Here is a 19,737-nt window from a genome sequence, read left to right as displayed (position 1 = left end):
ACAGAACTAGTCATCACAAACTAAACAAATCAACTAAAAAACACTGTAGGTTAACTAAACGTCACTGTATAACCTAAAGTATTTAAGTACTCCAACTGACTAAACTAGTAATCACAAACTAAGCAGGTCAATTAACCTGTTTAGTTTCTGTCTGATAACACCATATGACTTACAGTCTTTCTTTGAACACAACAAATGATGAAACTAGTCATCAAAAACCAAAAAGGTCAACTAAATGCCACCTTATTATCTAAAGTTTTTGTTTAAGAGCCAGAAATCACTGAACTAGTCTTTAGAAACTAAACAGGTCAACTAATTGTCACTGTGTAACCTAAAAACTTACTATAAATGATGGAATTAGTTATCACATTTTAAAAGAAATTAACTAAATGCCACTGTTTTAGCTAATGTTTCAGTTTAAGCGCCATAAATAACTGAACTAGTCACCTAAATGCCGCTGACTTAAAGTCTTTAAGCACTACAAATGACAGAACTAGACATCCCAAACCAAAGAGGTAAACTAAATATTGTTACATGGCCTACAGTTTTCAAATTGATTGAATCCATTATCACAAAGTAAACAGGTTAACTAAATTAATCTTTAAGTACAACAAAAGACAGAACTAGCTATTACAAAGTAAATTAATTAACTAAATGCCACTGATTTTAGCTGAGGTTGTGGTTTAAGCAGCATAAATGACTGAACTAGTCTTAAGAAATTAAATGGGTCAACTAAATGCCATCATATGATTTAAAGTCTTTGTTTACAAATGACAGAACTAGACATTACAAACCAACCTATAGTCTTCAAATTGATTGTATGCATTTTTACAAAGAAACAGGTTAACTAAATGAATCTTTAAGTACTACAAATGAGAGAATGAGCTCACAATCTAACAAATTAACTGAATGCCACCGTTTTAAGCTATACAAGACTGAAATAGCCTTAAGATACTAAAAGGATCAACTACATGCCTCCATATGACCATCAAAATTCTTTAAGCACTACAGAACTAAACAACACAAACCAAAGAGGTCAACAAAACATTGTTTTATTATTAAAGTCTTCAAGCTGAATGAACCTGTTATCACAAACTAAACAGGTTAGCTACTTTTAAATGACTAGTAAACACAAACCAAACACCAGAGTATGACCTCAACTCTTGATTCAAGCTCCACAAATTACAAATGTCGTGGCTTGTGTTACAGTATGTGTCAAAGCTGAATACTGAGTAATAATGGTTTGCACAGAAGTGTGAGCAATAGCACTAGTGGAGCTGCCTTAGTACTAAAAAGAAAGAGACAAGCATGAAGACTGCGGCCGATATGGTGCTCCAGAGAGTCAAATTAAACATTGACAGGTTAGTCGAGCGCAATTTGCTCCGGGTCGCCATATAGCTGATCTGGAGCCCTAAGGGACGCCTTCTCCTCGCACAAATTAATACCTTCGAGAGGCCGACTGAACGGTGGCAATAAACTCATTTGTTCCCCAAATAATGAAGAATGAGTCCCCCCACCAATCCCCCACGACCACCAGTACTTTGGTCCTGGCCACATCTGTGACTGTTGCCATGGTGACCTGGTCTTACCTCACCGCTTCCCGAAGTGCTCCACGCTCACTCAGAGTTGTGTGTTTGATGTCATCAAAATTGTTCTCTAGCTTCACGCAGCTCTGCGAGAGAGAAAGAGAAAGAGAGAGCGAGAGAGAGAAATGAGATGACAGAGGAGGTGCTGTTATTTGTTTGGATGTTTGTATATGCGGCGGTACATCTCATTGATTGGGGCTGTTACACAGGCTTTGAACATAATCCACTCAAACATCATCAGTGAGACTGTTCCTCCGCGCTCTCATGCAGATTGTACAGCACTGCCAGGGTTGTGCCGCATGATTCATCAGATGTGACACGGCCAACTCCTGGGCTGGTACGAAATGTCGAAGAGTCCTGGAGCTCGGACTGCAGTTGTCATGGCAATCGACCCTTCTCTAGCCCCTGACCCCTGAAGGGAGGTGAGGAGTTTGAATGAAACCTGCTGGTACGGACAAGCAGGTAATTACGAGGAAACACAATTTCCGCTCCTCAGTACTTTGGATTTAGGCCACATTATAAACTCACTGACAACAAGTTGCACTGACAAACAAGCTTACAAAAAGGAATACAAAAAACAACCTCCGCTCCCAACAATTGCCCAGATAGAGATTCTTATATATATATATAAACGGTCGTAAAAATTGGAAGCTTGGGGGCACAGACTTATGTTTGGTCTCATTTTAAAGAAGATCCATGTCAGATTATTGTTGAAGTAAAAAAAAAAAAAGTTTCAAACATGAAACCAAACAAAAGTTATACAGGTTTAAGTTTATGAAAATGATTTATGAACAATATTTTATTTTTTATTTTATGTATATTTTATATATGAAACATGTTGAACTCTAAACCTGCTAGAAAATCAAAGCCATAAATCTAAACAAGTTCTGTTCCAAATTTGAGGTTGATATCTCAAAAAATTAGCTTTCAGTAAAATTTTGTTTGGGCGCGGTACCAAATTTTCTCCATTAGATGCCAGCAAAACTCTGCTGGTGCACACAGTGGTTGGATTTGTGATTTGCAGTAGAGTTTCTATCTCTCAAATTTTACAACACATATGCACACACACACAATTGTTTTATGACACACATGGTGGAGTACTCAGACCACACTCAGACATCCATACCAACACACCCACACAATTATAGCTGCATTATTTATCCAATTGGCTCTATAATATGCAGACGCAGAAAACAGGAATAAAGCAAGTATTTGCTTTATAGACCCTTTATAGACCAAACCTGAAAAAAATGGCACCATCTGGTAAAAAATGAAATTGCCAACAGAATGAAAAATTATTAACAAAAATTGCATAATTTTTCAGTTAAACGGCACCGCGATTAAAAATTGTGGTTTTAATGGGTTTCAATGGGGATATTTTTGTCCAAAAGGTGCTGAGTGTTTCACTTTTTTGTACCTAGCGTAAAATAGATTAGAAACATTTGAAACATGAAACATTTTGAGCTGCAATTAAACTAATGCATTACTATTAATTATTATTAGTAGTACTATTATTATTATTATAAAAATACATATACTACTTTTATTTATAAATATATTTATTATTAATATTATTATTATTCATTTATTTAAATAGCACCCTTTATACTTATTGCTTGCACGTTTATTATTATTCTTATTATTATTATTAAAATTATACACAGATTACTTTTGTTTATAAATATATAATTATTTGTAGTAGTAGTTGTAGTAGTAGTAATAATTTATATAGCACCCTTTATACATATTGCTTGCACATTTATTATTATTATTATTATTAAAATTATACATATTACTTTTATTTATAAATGTATTATTATTATTATTATTTAAATGATATGTAAAAAAAACAACAACAAAAAACATACATTAGGATCAATCAATCAGTTTAATTCACCATTGTGAAGTAAGCTGTCTACTGGATCAACCCATGTCTTCCTATCGTATCTACTGATAGTAGAGTTAGAAACTGACTTCAAGCTCAAGCCATGCGTGATGGTTGGGAAAACATGTAATGCAATTTCACATGCAAACTTGACCGTGAATAATTTTTTTATTCATCCAGCTCTCAGGTGACAGTTGGTCCCCATTCAGAACTTGACAGCTCACATCAATCACAACCCTTGAAAAAGTGTTTCCACTCAGTGGAACGATTCCATGGATTCCTCTGCATTTAAACCTGTACACAAGGAAAATCATGTGGCAACGTATACGACAGGACTAACAACAAATGTTAGTAATATTGGTCACACTTTATTTTAAGATTCTCACAAACCATTAACTACGACTTTTGTGTCAATAAATTGTCTCCTAATTGGCTGCTTATTAATAGTTAGTAAGGTAATTGTTAAGTTTAGGTATTGGCTATGGATGTGGAATATGGTCATGCAGAATAATGTGCTTTATAAGCACTAATAAACAACCAAAATGTAAATAGGCATGCTAATAAGCATCTAGTTAATAGTGAGAACTGGTCCCTATACTAAAGTGTTACCGTAATATTCAGTGAATGATTCAGAAGATTGTTGCAAAAGACTAAACAGCTAAATTGATTTTTGATTCTGATAGAAAACATTCTATGGAAAGTAAAGAACAGCGGAGAAATTTAGAAAAATAAGACTCACGGTTATTATAGTTAATTAAAACAAAATTTAAAACTAAAAGCATAAATCAAAATGTGGTTCTTGAAGTAAATCACAAATTAAATTAAATTAAATATAAAAATCTTAAACTTACTTTATTTTAGCTAGCTGCCAAGACAGACATAGAAAAAAATAAAATAACAAAACAAAAAATTACAAACTTTATATTGAAAGTTAAAGTATATAAATAAAAAAATATTTCAAAATATTAACAGAAACTATAATAGTATATCAATGATGCTAAAATAACAATTGCTATTAAAATGTATATTATATTTATTTATTTGTATTTATATTTATAATTTTAACCTGCATTTTTCAGTAGCGTGACAATAGCTTAGTTGGCTAAAAATGTAAGATTTTCTTAAAAAATCTGATAAAACGAGAAAAAAACTATTTGTATAATGAGTCTAATATAAACAAAACATATGTATATGTTTTTTTTTTTTATTTGACTGTAGATGGTTATGTGAATGTGGTAATAAGCATGTAGCTTAATAAAATCTATGCTTCAAAGAGCGTTCTACTAATAAATCACTTGACTGATGTAAACAGTGTTCATATTTCTACTATGACAGCAGTGAGTCTGTCAGCACTACTGCCTGAGTCTCATACAGAAGCGACAGTGGCGAAGCCAGCGTTTGGTGAGGCACGCGGCGGGCACAAGGAGTTTGGAATCTAATAACAGAGCGCGTTCGCCCATTCTGACTGACATTCAATTTACATGATTACAGACAAAGTGCAAGTCAGAGATTTTTTTAATTACATTTCCCTCCCTCATCTTTCCATGCTGCTCTTGTCTAACTGAGTGGCATTAACAAATGTTTTATTTTATGTTGCTCAAACAATAAAAACACAATGATATGGAAATTGATAATTATTGCACTGTCTGAGCTTGTGGGTGACAAGGAAATATTGCATCGGGAAGCAGAGATATTTGGGAAATAATGTGCGTGGGCACCGCATTCTCAAAGCGCTCTCTCTGCGAGCCAAAGTCTGTGATTTGAATAACTCAATAACGGCGCTCGCACACACATATACGATTTACACTGCAAAAATCAAACTTCAGCTCCCTTGACAATCATGAGGGACAAAGAATGGCAAATATTCAAATATGACAATCAATTTAAAGGGGTGGGATACGTGCAGCCTGAGAGTGAAATCGCTGGGACCAGAGGCCCATTAGTGCCATACCTTAAAGTGTTACGCCACCCCAAAATGAAAATTGTGTCATTAATCACTTACCCCCATGTTGTTCCAAACCAGTAAAAGCTTTGTTGGTCTTCGAAACACAATTTAAGATATCTTGGATGAAAACCGGGAGACTTTGACTGCCAAGTAATCACCACTGTCAAGGCCCAGAAAAGTATGAAAAGCATCGTCAGGATAGTCCATCTGCCATCAGGGGTTCAATCTGAATTTTATGAAGCGACGAGAATACTTTTTGTACGCAAAGAAAATAAAAATAACTTTTTTTTAACAATTCATCTCCTCTGTGTCTCCATAGCGCCATTTTGGAGATTATCCACTGAGCGCAAACTGTGTACGCTCATCTGTATCATCCGCAACACAAAGATACGTCTTCTACGTGTATTTACGCTTTGATTTGAACGAAAATATCACATCCTTGTGTTGCGGCTGAAACAGAAGAGTTTTGCTGAAAAATTAGTTTTGCCAAAGGAATAAATTACCTTTTAAAATATATTCAAATACTGTACAAAACACTTTTTTTATTCATTTTTTAAATTTGGCAATATTACTGTTTTACACTAATATTACTGTATTTTTTTTCTAAAAATAAATGCAGCCTTGGTGAGCATGAAAGTTTCAAAAATAAAGAAAAATCCACTTGTCATTCATGTTCACACTGTACGACGAACAGATTAACAGTCCTCAAGAGATTTAGAAACGTTTCTTTAGTATAAATGTGATTAATAAGACTCATTACATGTGATGGTACGACACACGCTCATCAAATCTGTGATATGGTTTTTAAGGGATCCCTATCAATAATAGTTCTCAGCCAAAAAGCTTCAATAATGACTGCGTCTTCCCTCCCCTCAGATGAAAAAAAGACCCTGACAAGACGACCAGCTGTATATGGAAATCTCATTAAAGAAAAAAACATTGACAGAAAGCAGACCGTCCCAAGTCTCAACCCATTCAGATGATTCCAGTGCTGCTGGTAGCGCACACACAGCCAGCTGAGCGGGCATAAAAAGCCCTTTGTGTTTTCCTTTATACATTAAGAAGCATGTAAAGCGCAAAAAAGGACTTATTAAGGGTTTCTATTAACATCAAACCCCGACATTGTAATCTCCTCCCCTTTGCCTGAATGGATTAGGTGGCAGATGCGGTGCTCTAATCCATGTAGTGGAGGCTAAATCCTTTGAGGAAAAGGAAGAAAGTGTGGCATTATGGGATGGGTGGCATTGGGGGAGGGGCTGGGGGGGTGGGGGTTTGAGGTGTGCATGTTCCAGCAGATAAAACGCATTGATCACTGCAACCTTTTCTCACCCGAAACTTACATTCTAGTGCAGTAGGGCCGATATCGGTTCAGACGCTGGCGATCGATAGCTGTGTTGATCTGTGGCGTGCAGTTGTGCCAGGTAATTAGAGATGAGTGCTTGCACTCACTTTAATTTACAGCTTAAGACTAAAGCCTGTGCTAAAGTAACACATTTACCAGGCCATTGCATATCATTGGATGCTGGTCAGTTGATGTTGGAGTAAAGTTAACACAGTGGCCTAACAAAGTAATAAAATGGAACATGAAACTGTTAAGCAACATTTCACAGCCAATCTGAACATATTTAAATGTTCTATCCACTGTTACGAGGACCAATGTCAATTCAAAGGGGATGAGGCTAACCAACACAACTCTTCGATGGATGGAATGACAGAACAACTGATGGACGGATGGACTGGTGGAACTATATAACAATAGATACAACGATAGAACTATAGAATGATAGACAGAATTTTAGATTGAATGAGATAGATAAATTGAATGATAGATAGAACAATAGATAGATGGAAGGACGGAAATATATAATGATAGATAAAACAAGGGATAAAACTATAGAATGATAGAAAGAATGAGAGACAGAAGGACTGAATGATAGAATGATAGATAAATGATGGATGGATGAACAGAAGGAACTACATAAAGAAATATAGACTCTATAACTATCTATAAAGATAAACAGACAGTACAATAGAATGATAGATAGAAAAAACAATAAAATTATAACGACAGACGGACAGACAGACAGACAGACAGATAGATAGATAGATAATTATATATATATATATATATATATATATATATATATATATATATATATATATATATATATATATTACTATATATATATATTACTATATATATATATATATATATTACTATATATAACAGACTCCATTAGACATCAGAATTCCTAAAAAGGATGTTTTTTAAGTAAAAACATAATTACTTTAAAAGCTTCAAAGAACCCTAATATCACTTAGAAAAAAAGCTGTTAGCGCTCAAATTGTGGTAATTTGTCCGTAATTTATTCATCTAACGAGTGTGAGGTCGAGACTAGATTCAAGGAAGACGCAAGATGATTGGGCTATAAAGGAAAATCTATTTAAGAGATTCAGTTTACACTCCATCTTTGGACCTCAGCGGTGACCCGGCGCGGAACAGGAATTATGAAAGCCAATTTGAATTATTTAACGAATTCCAGAAAGGATTCAAATTAAGTTTTTTCCTCTCCCTTCCTTCCCTTTCATCATGTCTCATTAAAGCAATTAGCTCTGATGCCTAATAAACTAGAAGCAGTCCCAACTATAAAGCCCCAGCCAATGACAGAGAACAGAGCTGAGTACTACGAAGAAGGTCACAAGCCGTATACACAGAGTCATGCAGCAAGCTGCGTGGTTACAGGGCCTTCCTATCATCCTGTGCCCTGGGTAGATGTTTAAAGGTAAAGGTAATGTAAAGGTAGTGTAAATGTGTAGTGAATTTGCTCCTAAGCTGATCAACGTGCTCACCAATGAGTCAGACACACATGCATGACCTCTAAAGAAATGCTAGTACATTTACACTGAAAAACATGTGAATGCACCTACTGAGACACTTGAAAAGCCACTCTTTTTTTGTGCCCACTGCTTTCTACTTTTTTTTTCCTACTTCTTGCCTTGCCTAAAACCAGTGGGGAAAAAAAAACATGAGCTTTTGCTTCTGGCAGATATACCTGCCCTTCACAGGACCTGGGGATCATAATGCAATCTGGAGACTCATTAAATTGGATTAGACCGTACAGACAGATTATTAAAAGAAAACCATCAGTAAACAGTGGCGTTATCTGCAAAAAACAAGGGCACTTCAAGTGTGTTTCCACTTATATCTCTGCAGCTGCTGCAAAACTCGGACTTGTTTTTTTGTTTGGAAGATTATCTCCAGCCTCAACCTGTGCTACTGAACCATAAAGACAAATATTGGTAAGGACCCGGTCAGCTAATAGCGTCGACTTGAACCACGTTCCCATACGAGACGTCGCCTGCAGGGAAGTGTAGCCAAATCTCCTCACCGACAGTGTGTTACGGGTGCCCTGAGGGGGAGGGGAGGAAATGTGCAGGCACCTGAGCCCTGACGGACCGAGATAACGGCTGACTACATTGCCATCGTATTTTCTGGAGAACTCATTTGGAAACTATAGACACCCTGCACTCATGGATTCCCTGTAAAAACTATGTTTACAGCCCCTCTGGCCTCCGGCACAATTCTGCAGGACAATTATGATAATGCTTTTCTGGAGCCCTACAAAAGTTATTTTAAGGATCACTAAAACGTTCATTGCTTTTTCTTTACGAAGAGGATAAATCTGTGGCAGACGATCCATATGGAAAATCACGAGCGCATTCACAGACTCAGCGTTCTCCGAACCTCTGACATTTATTGGTGAATTGACTGAGAAATGCATTGCATGGAACACAGGCAGGCAAAAGGCATTAACGTTGATTTTGCAGCGAATTCTGATAACCAGTGCATAAAGAACAACACAAAACAAGAGACCATTTCGTCTCTTGCCACATACGTCAATATCAGAAACATGTCTTTCAAAAGTAATGCCTAAACACTACAGGTGAAAAGTTTGAAGTAATTAAGATTTATCATATTTTTGTGGAAACCATGATACACTAACATTCAAAAAAAAAGAAAGAAAGAAAGAAAGAAAGAAAGAAAGAAAGAAAAGGATGAGAAAACCAGAAAAAAACAAGAAACAAGAAAGAAACAAACAAAGAGAAGAAAATTATGAGAAAGGAAACTAATTAACGAAAGAAAGAAATTTTTGTGGAAACCATGATACACTAACATTCAAAAAAAAAGAAAAAAAGAAAGAAAGAAAGAAAGAAAGAAAGAAAGAAAGAAAGAACCAATAAACAAAAGAAAGAAGAGGAAAGAGAGGGAAGGAAATAAGGATGAGAAAGGAAACTAATTAACGAAAAAGAAAAAGAAATAACTTTCAACTTTTGAACTTTCAATTCAAAGAATCCTGAACAAAAATGATCATGCTTTTCAAAAAACTATTAAGCAGCAAAGACTGTTTTTAACATTGATAATAATAAGAACCATTGTTAATAATTAAGCACTAAAAATAAATAAGAATAATTCAGCACCAAATCAGTACATTAGAATAATTTCTGAAGGATCATATGACACTGAAGACACAAGTAATGGCTGCTGAAAATACAGCTTAGTATAACAGGAATAAATTACACAAAAAAACACATATTAAAATATAAAACAGTTATTTTAAATATTTCATAATATTACTGTGTTTACTGTATTTATTTGAATAAATGCAGTCTTGGTGACCATAAGAGACTTCTTTCAAAAGCTCCTAACTATCCCAAACTTTTGACCAGTAGTGTATTTGCACAAGCGTAGCGCGGCAAAAGCTACACATGTATACTCCTGATACAGTAAACTCACATGCCATATGTTCAATCTATAGCACAGAGCCTTTATGAATTAAATCAGGCCTGCGATCCATCCCCATTGATTAGAATGATGAATTAGGCAGCTGTACTTAGCAACAGTGCTGTCAGCGGGGAGTAGATAATCTCCCCTACAAAACACCTCCATCTTGTTGTGTCTCCACATCAAACAAGCAGGAGGCTCAGTTGCCTTTAAAAGGACAGACGAGGCATAGCGGCCACCTGCCAAAAAACACAAACCCTTCCATCGCACACTGGTCTGGGGAGATATTCATGAGACTTTGATGGCATGTGCCTGGAATCGTAAGATAATTACGTTTGAGCGACTGTCTGAGTGCATGTGTTAGCGAGTGCAGCTCGCACGCTCTTGTCTTATGATGAAATACCTGCTCACAGGAAGTCAATAGAGCTGCATGTGTGAGCCTGGGTTTAACTGGTATGTTCATTTTAGTATTTTAATTTTTTAAAACACGTACATGCAAGACCTAAATGCAGCGTTCGATATACATAATGTGCATTCTAGCGGCGCTGTTGTGGTAACACACCTCAGTGCTCAAGGGGACGACAGCGTTACCTTTAAATGGAGTTTTTGTAGCTACGAGTGTTTTAGACCTCATACCTAAGCAAACAAGGCTTTGGTCATTTAATATCTTCCATGTTAATCTAGTTATTTCAGCTGCAATCAAGACAAGCAACAAGCAAGTGTCTATTTCTGTTGTGTACATAGTGAAATATATGGGAGCCTGTTTCCACCTCAGAGTAATATATATATATATATATATATATATATATATATATATATATATATATATATATATATGAAGAGTTCAGATGAGTGAAGACTAATATATATGTACATTATAGATAGATAGATAGATAGATAGATAGATAGATAGATAGATAGATAGATAGATAGATAGATAGATATTATATAAATTTATATTTTGTAATATTTTATATTCTAAAAAAACTTCTTTTTTTTACTCTAAAGATGGAACAGGTTTTTTTTCAAAAACTTTTAATTATTTATAAAAATGAACATGAATCATATGATTTAAAATGGAAAAAAAAACAGCAAATAGTAGGAGAGAAACTATTCATCACTCTGCTTATCTGGACGTATTTCACATTAAAAACAAATCTAATTTTGACATTTTATAAATAAAATATAAATAAAATAATGGATTTATGTGACATTTGCTGCAAGTTTTATTATTTAAATTGATTTAAATTAAAACTTAAAAGGTTGGTGTTAATAAATGATAAACAAAAACAGAAGTCTGACAATTTGCATCTTAGGTCTATTTTAAATATTGTAAATTAGGTCTATTGTATTTATAACTATAAATGTTATAAATAATGGCTTTCAAATATAAAATTATAATACTATGCTAAATGCATATAAATCATTTAATTATTTAATTCATTTTAATTTTGGAAAAATGTTGCATCTATCTGGTGTTGATAATGACAATATAAGTACTGGCAGCCTTGGTATTTTCACTCAAAGTATTGCTAATAATATAATTTGTAAAGACAAATATAATTTAATTATAATATAATATTATGTAAAAAAAAATTAAAGACCGAGTTTTGACTATCTAAAGGTCTTGAGTTTGTCAGTTTAAGATGATGTATGTGGACAAATCAGCTTGAGCTTTTGAGGCTGTGGGTCTGAACACAGCTGCTGATTTCTCAACAAGGCCAAACGAAAGGTTAAAAAGCATCTACCAAAGAAAGCTAAACAGATGGGTCCAGAGCCAGGAAACAGCCCATCTAAATCTGGAAACAACACTACGTTCCTCTTTTCTCCGGCTGATAGGTCAGCGAGAGCCCTATTGAGGGCCAGGTGAAAAGATGAGGGTTGAGGGTGATGGAAGAGACGCACCTCACAGCCTTTCTCTGCATTTCTTTTCCAGTGTTTTTTCTCCATTTTCTTGGTCGCGGTAGAGAGGAGCGCAGCGTGAGTCTGGACCCGAGGATTCAAGGCCAGGATACTCTGAATAGATGGAGAGAGAGAGGGAGAGAGAGAGAAATAGTCAAGGTGCGTTAAGGTAGTTTCATATTATGCATAACTTGCGATACACAATGACTTTTGCTTGCTTGTGTGTGTGTGTGTGTGTGTGTGTGTGTGTGTGTGTGTGTGTGTGTGTGTGTGTGTGTGTGAGTGAGAGAGTGAGTCTGAACGCCCCCACTCACATTCTTGTACTTGAACAAATGTGAATTTCGGCAAGGACATTTCTAGCGCTCTGGGAAAATAGCAGGCTTTAAGTTTCACAGCTGAACAATTAAGAGAGTTCTGAGGATGAATCAAAAGCATGGCAACAGGCTGTCTTTAAAGAATCAAGAGTGAGTTTAGCAGATGCTTGTCATTCCTAAACTAACGTGCCGCAGCATCGTTTCACACTGGAGAGATGCAGACAGCTGACCTTCAAACTCATTCACTTTCAGAATATGCAATTCTTCTGCAAAAACATGCTCAAGCATTCACACAATGTCAGCTTCCCACGCAGCCGTGTATGTAGCATCACGAAAGGATTTTAGAGAATTTCGAGAGGGTTATTTAGTTTTGATTGCATGGCAGATTCACTATTATACTATTGCTAATAATTAGTTTTAGTGATCTGAACAACCCTTAACCCTGAGAATTAAACTTCTATGTATGATATATTTATGTATTATGTGTTAAACTTCGTGCAATTCCTACTGCACACTGTTATTTTACCTGACAGACAATAAACAGCTGGGGAAAAAAAACACGCCTAGCAACCATGTTTAAAACAAACCAGAACATATTAGCAACTGCAGAGCAACTCTACATCAACATCCACACCATCCTAAAAACCTCAGCAACACAAAAACTATTCAGAACTTCACTTAGCAACACTATGGCAACTTCTAAAAAACACTTGTTAAAAACACCCTGGCAACCAACCTAACAATGCTCAAGCTGCCAGCCGCAACCCGACTGCATAACAACACACAAATAATTAGATCACCATAGCAACCACCTGGCAACATATTAAATAACCAATCACAACACATTAGCAACTGCATAGCAACACTATTCAATCACTCACAACATTAAACCTTCATAGAAGCCTCTTTGCAATACATTAAACACTCAGGTACTGAATGAGTCTACAGCAACCACTTACAGTAGCAATACCACCTAGTAACAGCACAGCAACATGTTAAGAAACATTCAGAACACCACCTAGCAACACTATAACATGTTGAAAACCACCTGAAACAGCTCAACAAATCTTAGCAATGCCCTAGTAACCACCTACCCACATTACAACTACCCACAGCATCCTAGCAACACTCTAGCAACTGCATAGCAACACATTAAAACCTATTTAGAACACTTTAATCGCATAGTCCTATAGCAATGAAACTACCCACAACACTCTAGTCGAAACCACACAGCAACACTCTAGCAACTGCATAACAACACGATAAAACCATCTTATTCACCATACAGAATTGTTATTCCAACTACAAACAGCATCCTAGCGACCACATGACCACATTCTAGCAACTGCATAGCAACACATTAAAAACATTTAGAACATTTCATTCACCATTTAACACTGTTATTGCAATTATCCAGAGCACCCTAGCAACCACATAGCAACACTCCAGCAACACATTCAAAAACCATTTAGAACATGATGGTCACCATATAGCAACATTTAATCTACTGCTAGCAACCGCATAGCAACACATTAGAAAACTTTGCTCACCATATGACAATTTTACTGCAATTACCCACAGCATCCTAGCAACACATTAAAACCATTTAAAACACTTTACTCGCTATATAACAATATTACTGCAATTACCTGCAGCACCCTAGCAACCACATAACAACACATTCAAACCATTTAGAACACTTCACTCATTGTATAACAACATTACAGCAATTACCTACAGCATCCTAGCAACCACATACGCATAGCAACACATTAAATCCATTTAGAACACGTTACTAACTGTATAACAATGTTACTGCAATTACCTAGACCAACCTAGCAACCACATAGCAACACATTAAAATAATTTAGAACACTTTACTCACCATATAACAACATTACTGCAATTACCTGCAGCATCCTAGCAACCGCATAGCAACACATTAAAACCATTTAGAACACTTTACTCACCGTAAAACAATGTTACAGCAATTACCCACAGCACCCTAGCAACCACATAGCAACACATTAAAACCATTTCGAACACTTTACTCACCGTAAAACAATGTTTCAGCAATTACCCACAGAACCCTAGCAACTGCATAGCAACACATTAAAACCATTTAGAACACTTTACTCACCGTATAACATTACTGCAATTTCCCACAGCACCGTAGCAACTACATAGCAACAATATAGCAGGGATTGGTTAATGTGGGTGTTGTGGGTTATTGCAGTAATATTTTTATATTGTGAATAAAGTGTTCTAATCCACATTTCTTACTATGTACAGGAATTTCCACTCAACAGCAAATGCTGCTTCAAAACCGTTCATGGCACGTGAGGAAAAATACAGACAAGAATGTAAATATGACATTTTTTCTCTCTTTCTTTCCTGTAGATGACAGGTGTATTTGAGGCTCTCAGAGTGGCCGGGGTCTACCTGAGGCCACTTCCCTTTAATCAAAGCTGAGTGTCTTTCTGTGCCCCCTCTCCAGCGTCTCCCCTCTCGTCCTGACAACAGACACACAGGCTCACACCTCTCCATTACAATCAGGACTGACCCACTCAGCGCCGGAGACCAAGTTCTCCTGCAGGCTAGCGGCCAAACCAATCAGTAATCACGTCCCGTCTCGGTTCATCACATTCATTCAGATGCCTGTACGAAAACACAGCCTTTGTGATTTTTGATTGGAATAGCAGAGTTTGAAGCTTTTGTAAAAGAGTACAATGGTTGATTTTTATAAGCGGTTAATGCAACAAGTTGCTAGGCAATCATAAACACCCTACAGGTAGGTTAATGAAATAAAACATGACAAAAATGTCATGTAAATACATAGCGCACATTATCTGTTTTCAAAAATGAAAAAAAAAACAAAAATATAAAAATATGTAAATAATAAATAATAGCAATTTATAAGTACCAAATATTATCCAAATAATATTTAAACATACTCTATAAATAATAAATATTTGTTTGTAATATTTTGTAATATTTTCTTTTTTATATTTATTTATTTATAAAATATGTTTTTTATTTATTTAAGTCTTATGCTCACCCAGGCTGCATTTATTTAAACAAAAATACCGTAAAAACAGTTAAATATTATGCCACCAGAGAGCACACCTTCAGTAGCTTCTGGTCCCAGAAGCTACTGACCAGTCAACTCTCTTTGTCCCACCCATGATCCTTGCCCTGCCGGCTCTACCCATGATCCTTGCCCTGCCAGCTCCACCCAGGCTCCTTGCTTTGCCAGCTCCAACCAAGCTTCTTACCCTGCCGCCCCCACCTAAACTCTCTGCTTTGCTGGCCCCATTTAAGCTTCCCCAAGGAGCCTGCCTCAGAATCTGCTCCAGGCCGGGAGCCCTCAGAGTCCTCTCCAGAGTCCGCTCTGGTCTGGGAGCCCTCAGAGACCGCTCAAGAAGCCGCTCCTCTCCGGGAGCCCTCAAAGTCCACTCATAAACCCGCTCCAGTTCTGAAGTCCTCAAAGTCCACTCTAGTTCCTCCCAAGGTGGCAGCTTTTGCTGCAGAACCTCCCAAGGCAGTGGCGTCTGCTTCAGTTCCTCTCTGGACGGTGGCGACCACTCCTGAATTCTCAGTCTGCCTTGTCATGGCAATTGAGGCTGTATGAGAACTCTCTGCCAGTCCTGTTACAGTCAAGGAGACCATCTGTGAACTCTCTAACTGTCCTGTCACAGCTATGGAGGCCACCTGTGAACTCTCTGCCTGGCCTGTTACGTTCAAGGAGACCGTCTGTGAACTCTCTGACTGTCCTGTCACGGCTATGGAGGGCGTCTGTGAACACTCTGCCTGCCCCGTTACAATCAAGGAGACGTCTGTGAACTCTCTGACTGTCCTGTCATGGCCATGGAGGCTGTCTGTGAACTCTCTGCCTGCCCTGTTATGGTCAAGGAGACCGTTGCTGAACCGTCTGCCTGCCCTGTTACGGCCATCAAGGCTGTTACTAACTTCTCTGTGCTCTTCATTGCAGTCTTGCCTGAGCTACCAGGGGGTCAACTGCCTTGTCAGCTCCGCAGCTCTGCCCTTGCTGCCTGCCAAGCTCTCGGCCACACCCTGGCCGTCCGCTGGGATTCCTGTTTGGCCGGAGCCTCGCTGGTTCATCCTGCCGGCCCTGCACTGGCACCTTGGTCTGCCTTTGTCTCAAGGACCTCTTTCACTACACGGGCCTGGCCCACCATCCCTCCCCCTGGTCCTCCTCCCTCCTGGAATTCTTTGAGGCATAATGGAGCTTCTGGAATCCGCTCTTTAAAGCAAGGGTCATATCACAGCCATCTGCTGGAGTGCCCATAAAAGTATAGTTTGTCTGTTCGGGAATTCATTTCCCATCACCCTTTGTCTGTTTTCCATGTCTCCTTAAACAAACACACCTGATTCAGATCATCAGCTCATTAGTACAGACTCCAAGACCTGAAATGGGTGTGTCAGACAAAGGAGAGATGCAAAATGTGCAGTGTTGGGGGGCCTCCAGGAAAGTGGTTGGGAACCACTTCCCTATATATACCATGTTCTGTTAGCCCTTGTTTGCGTCAGTATTGTTTTCTGTACTCTATGTTGGATTACCCTTTGCCTTTGTTTTCTACCGGTTGCACTTGGATCTTTCAATGATTTCCACGAGTGATTTCGTGACAGATTATTACAATTAACTATTACAGTATCCTATTTTAATTTATTTTAAAATGCAATTTATTGAATCTTCAGCAGGCATTACTCAGGTCTTCAGTGTCACATGATTCTTCAAAAATTATTCTAATAAGATAATTTTCTTAATTTTTCTTAATATTATCAATGTTGAAAAAAGCGGTGCTGCTTAATATTTATGGATACAGTACTTTTTTCAGGATTCTTTGATAAAAGAAGGTTCAAGAGAGATGCATTTATTTAAAACAGAAATAAAAAACATATGTAAAAGTCTATATATGAACTAAATTATTTTAAACATTGGTGGTAAAGCACATAATGTGTATTTACTAAGTGCTTTTATGCCTTTTTGAGTTTTAAGGGCCCATTGATGATGTCATTTCCTTAAATGTTTCCCGTTTAATTGTTTTGAAGACACCACAAAGCAACATTCTTTTTTTGAAGTTCCTCAGTCACTTTGAGATATTTTTCTTTCTCTTTTCAACCTTTCCCAACAACATTGGCGACCAACCTCAATTAGTGTCCCGCAGGCAATGTGACAACACATGAAGCTTCGTCTTTTAATATTTTCACAGTAGGCAAGATGAAAGTCTATTTCATACAGAGGTATGAGATGTTAAAAGGGCCCGCAGACGTTGTGTAACCCGCCTCTCTCCCGTGGCGCTCGACTCTAGCACCTCTACAAACGTCCCGCTCTTCCTAAAGCCAGACATCAGCCTATTAAAATTTTAATTTCACACCTAATAAAATGTAGTTAAAGCACAGTGTGAGATACAGGCCGAAACAATAAAAATCCACTTCTTCGGGTTTTATAGTGTGTTATGGACAACATTACTTATCCATTTTCATATAATGTGCAGAAGGAAAGCTAATATGTTCTTTGGGGCCAAGCCTGTAGGTAAACCGGGAGCTAATAACAAGGTTGTTCGTCGGAGGAGAAATCCTAACGGGATTCTGGGACTGTAATCAGCCCGGGGCAGCAGTGACGCAAAAACAACTAACCTCCACATTTCTAACTACTCCAGTTTGTTCGTCCTGTGGCGCATACGCCAGGTTCAAAAGCAGGAGTTGTTGCAAGGCCTGCGATAGAAGCACACGGTTTGTTTGAGGTGGTCTGAAAGATTAGAAATGTTCAAACACAATTAGCATCTGCTGCCCAATGGGAGGACAGGACACAGGAAAGTCTATGCTTTATTAATTAAGAAACGTTCTCTGCACAAAACAACTCCAGTGATCAGATCAACCAGAGGCGGTCAAAAAACAAACAGCTATTAGAAGAGTGTAAACAGTGACATTAGAAAAGTGTTTTTAAGAACATCTGCATAATAGATAAATGTAATTAATTATGGCAATGCTATTCGCTGCAATAATTGACAGTTGAGTTTTAAAAACTTTTTATAGCCAAAATTTACTTTTTAGCCAGTCATTATTTATATTTATTTTATATTTTGAAATCAAAACAAAATAAAATTACAAGAAAAAAAATAAGACAAAATAAAATAAGACAAGCTAATACCAAAAAAGAAAACAAAAATGATCAAATAATCTTTTTATCACTATTTTTTGTATTTAGTAAAATTATATATTATATTATATTTAATATAAAATAAAATAAAAAAAGATTCCTTGAAAAAAGAACTGAATTTATTTAAAATAGAAATAGAAAATTATGTAAAAGTCCATATGAAGAGATTATTTGCAAAAACAACATACAATTTTTATTTATTTTCAGAAATCATGTTTTATTTTTTATTGTGTATTCCAAGTAATATCAATCAAACTGCAGTTGGGTTGTTTTGACTGAATAATAATAACTTAAACAAATACAGGTAACTTACAAAATTAAAGTAAATAGAAGTTCAAGTTTTATATATTAAAAGTGTGTTTTATAGCAAAAGCAGATAACTCCACATTTCATGTTTCAGAGTTAAACAAAAACACTTGTTTTATCTTTATAATCTCCTCAGATGACAATGTAGATGTCTGACAAACGTTGTTGTGATCATAGAGTGTATGGCGGTGATTACACACAATACACAGAGCAGCTTTTCCCTCACCATTGTAACGTGCTGCTTTTGCAAGGTTCCATGAAAAGTTCTGTGAAAACGTGAACTCGCGATGCCTTGAATGTGGACAATACCGGCTTTTTAAAAATATGTAGAGAATAATGCATGGCACTTAAAAAAAATTTTAAGTGGCGTTTATCGGTTTTTGCAAATAAAATCTTCATATATGAACAATATTACTTTAAATAGTGGTGGCATTTACTAATAAAAATTTTAATTAAATTAAATATCAAATAAAATAATAAGAAAAGAAAAGAAAATAGAAAATTATGTAAAAGTCCATACATGAACAATAGTATTTTAAATGGTGGTGGTTTAGCACATAATGTGTTTTAATAAAAATAATAAAATAGTGTTATATGTATTCACATCTTCTAAAATTTGCTCAGGAACATTAAAGTAAGTAAAAATGCAATTTTGCAACTATATTCTTGTTTCCAGCTTGATATTGACCCTCTCTCCTCAAGTGGAAAATTTACAAGAAAAACAGATGTACATTGGAACTGGGCTAAAGCAAACGCTAATGATGCCTGACAGATGTTTACTCTGCCTCAAATACAAAATGTTTGGATGAAGAAAGAAGAAGCTACCTGTTCT

General features: G+C 36.5%; 1 protein-coding gene across 3 annotated transcripts in view; it reads right to left on the bottom strand.

Annotated features, from left to right (window-relative positions):
* The window catches only part of LOC306865286 (dihydropyrimidine dehydrogenase [NADP(+)]-like), a 189,160-nt gene that overhangs the window by 156,613 nt on the left and 12,810 nt on the right, over positions 1-19,737 (bottom strand). For 2 of the 3 annotated variants that reach the window (XM_079409817.1, XM_079409819.1), the window contains exons 2-3: positions 12,105-12,215; positions 1,590-1,672 (exon numbers count right to left, since the gene is read on the bottom strand). In XM_079409817.1, coding sequence (XP_079265943.1) covers positions 1,590-1,672; positions 12,105-12,215 — 194 coding nt within the window. The remainder of the gene's footprint in view (positions 1-1,589; positions 1,673-12,104; positions 12,216-19,737) is intronic. The other variant, XM_079409818.1, reaches the window with a different exon arrangement.

Source organism: Barbus barbus, assembly GCF_936440315.1.
Source record: "Barbus barbus genome assembly, chromosome: 46".
Lineage (NCBI taxonomy): Eukaryota > Metazoa > Chordata > Actinopteri > Cypriniformes > Cyprinidae > Barbus > Barbus barbus.
Note: the sequence above shows the minus strand (reverse complement) of the source record. Positions and strands in the feature narration are given on the sequence as shown.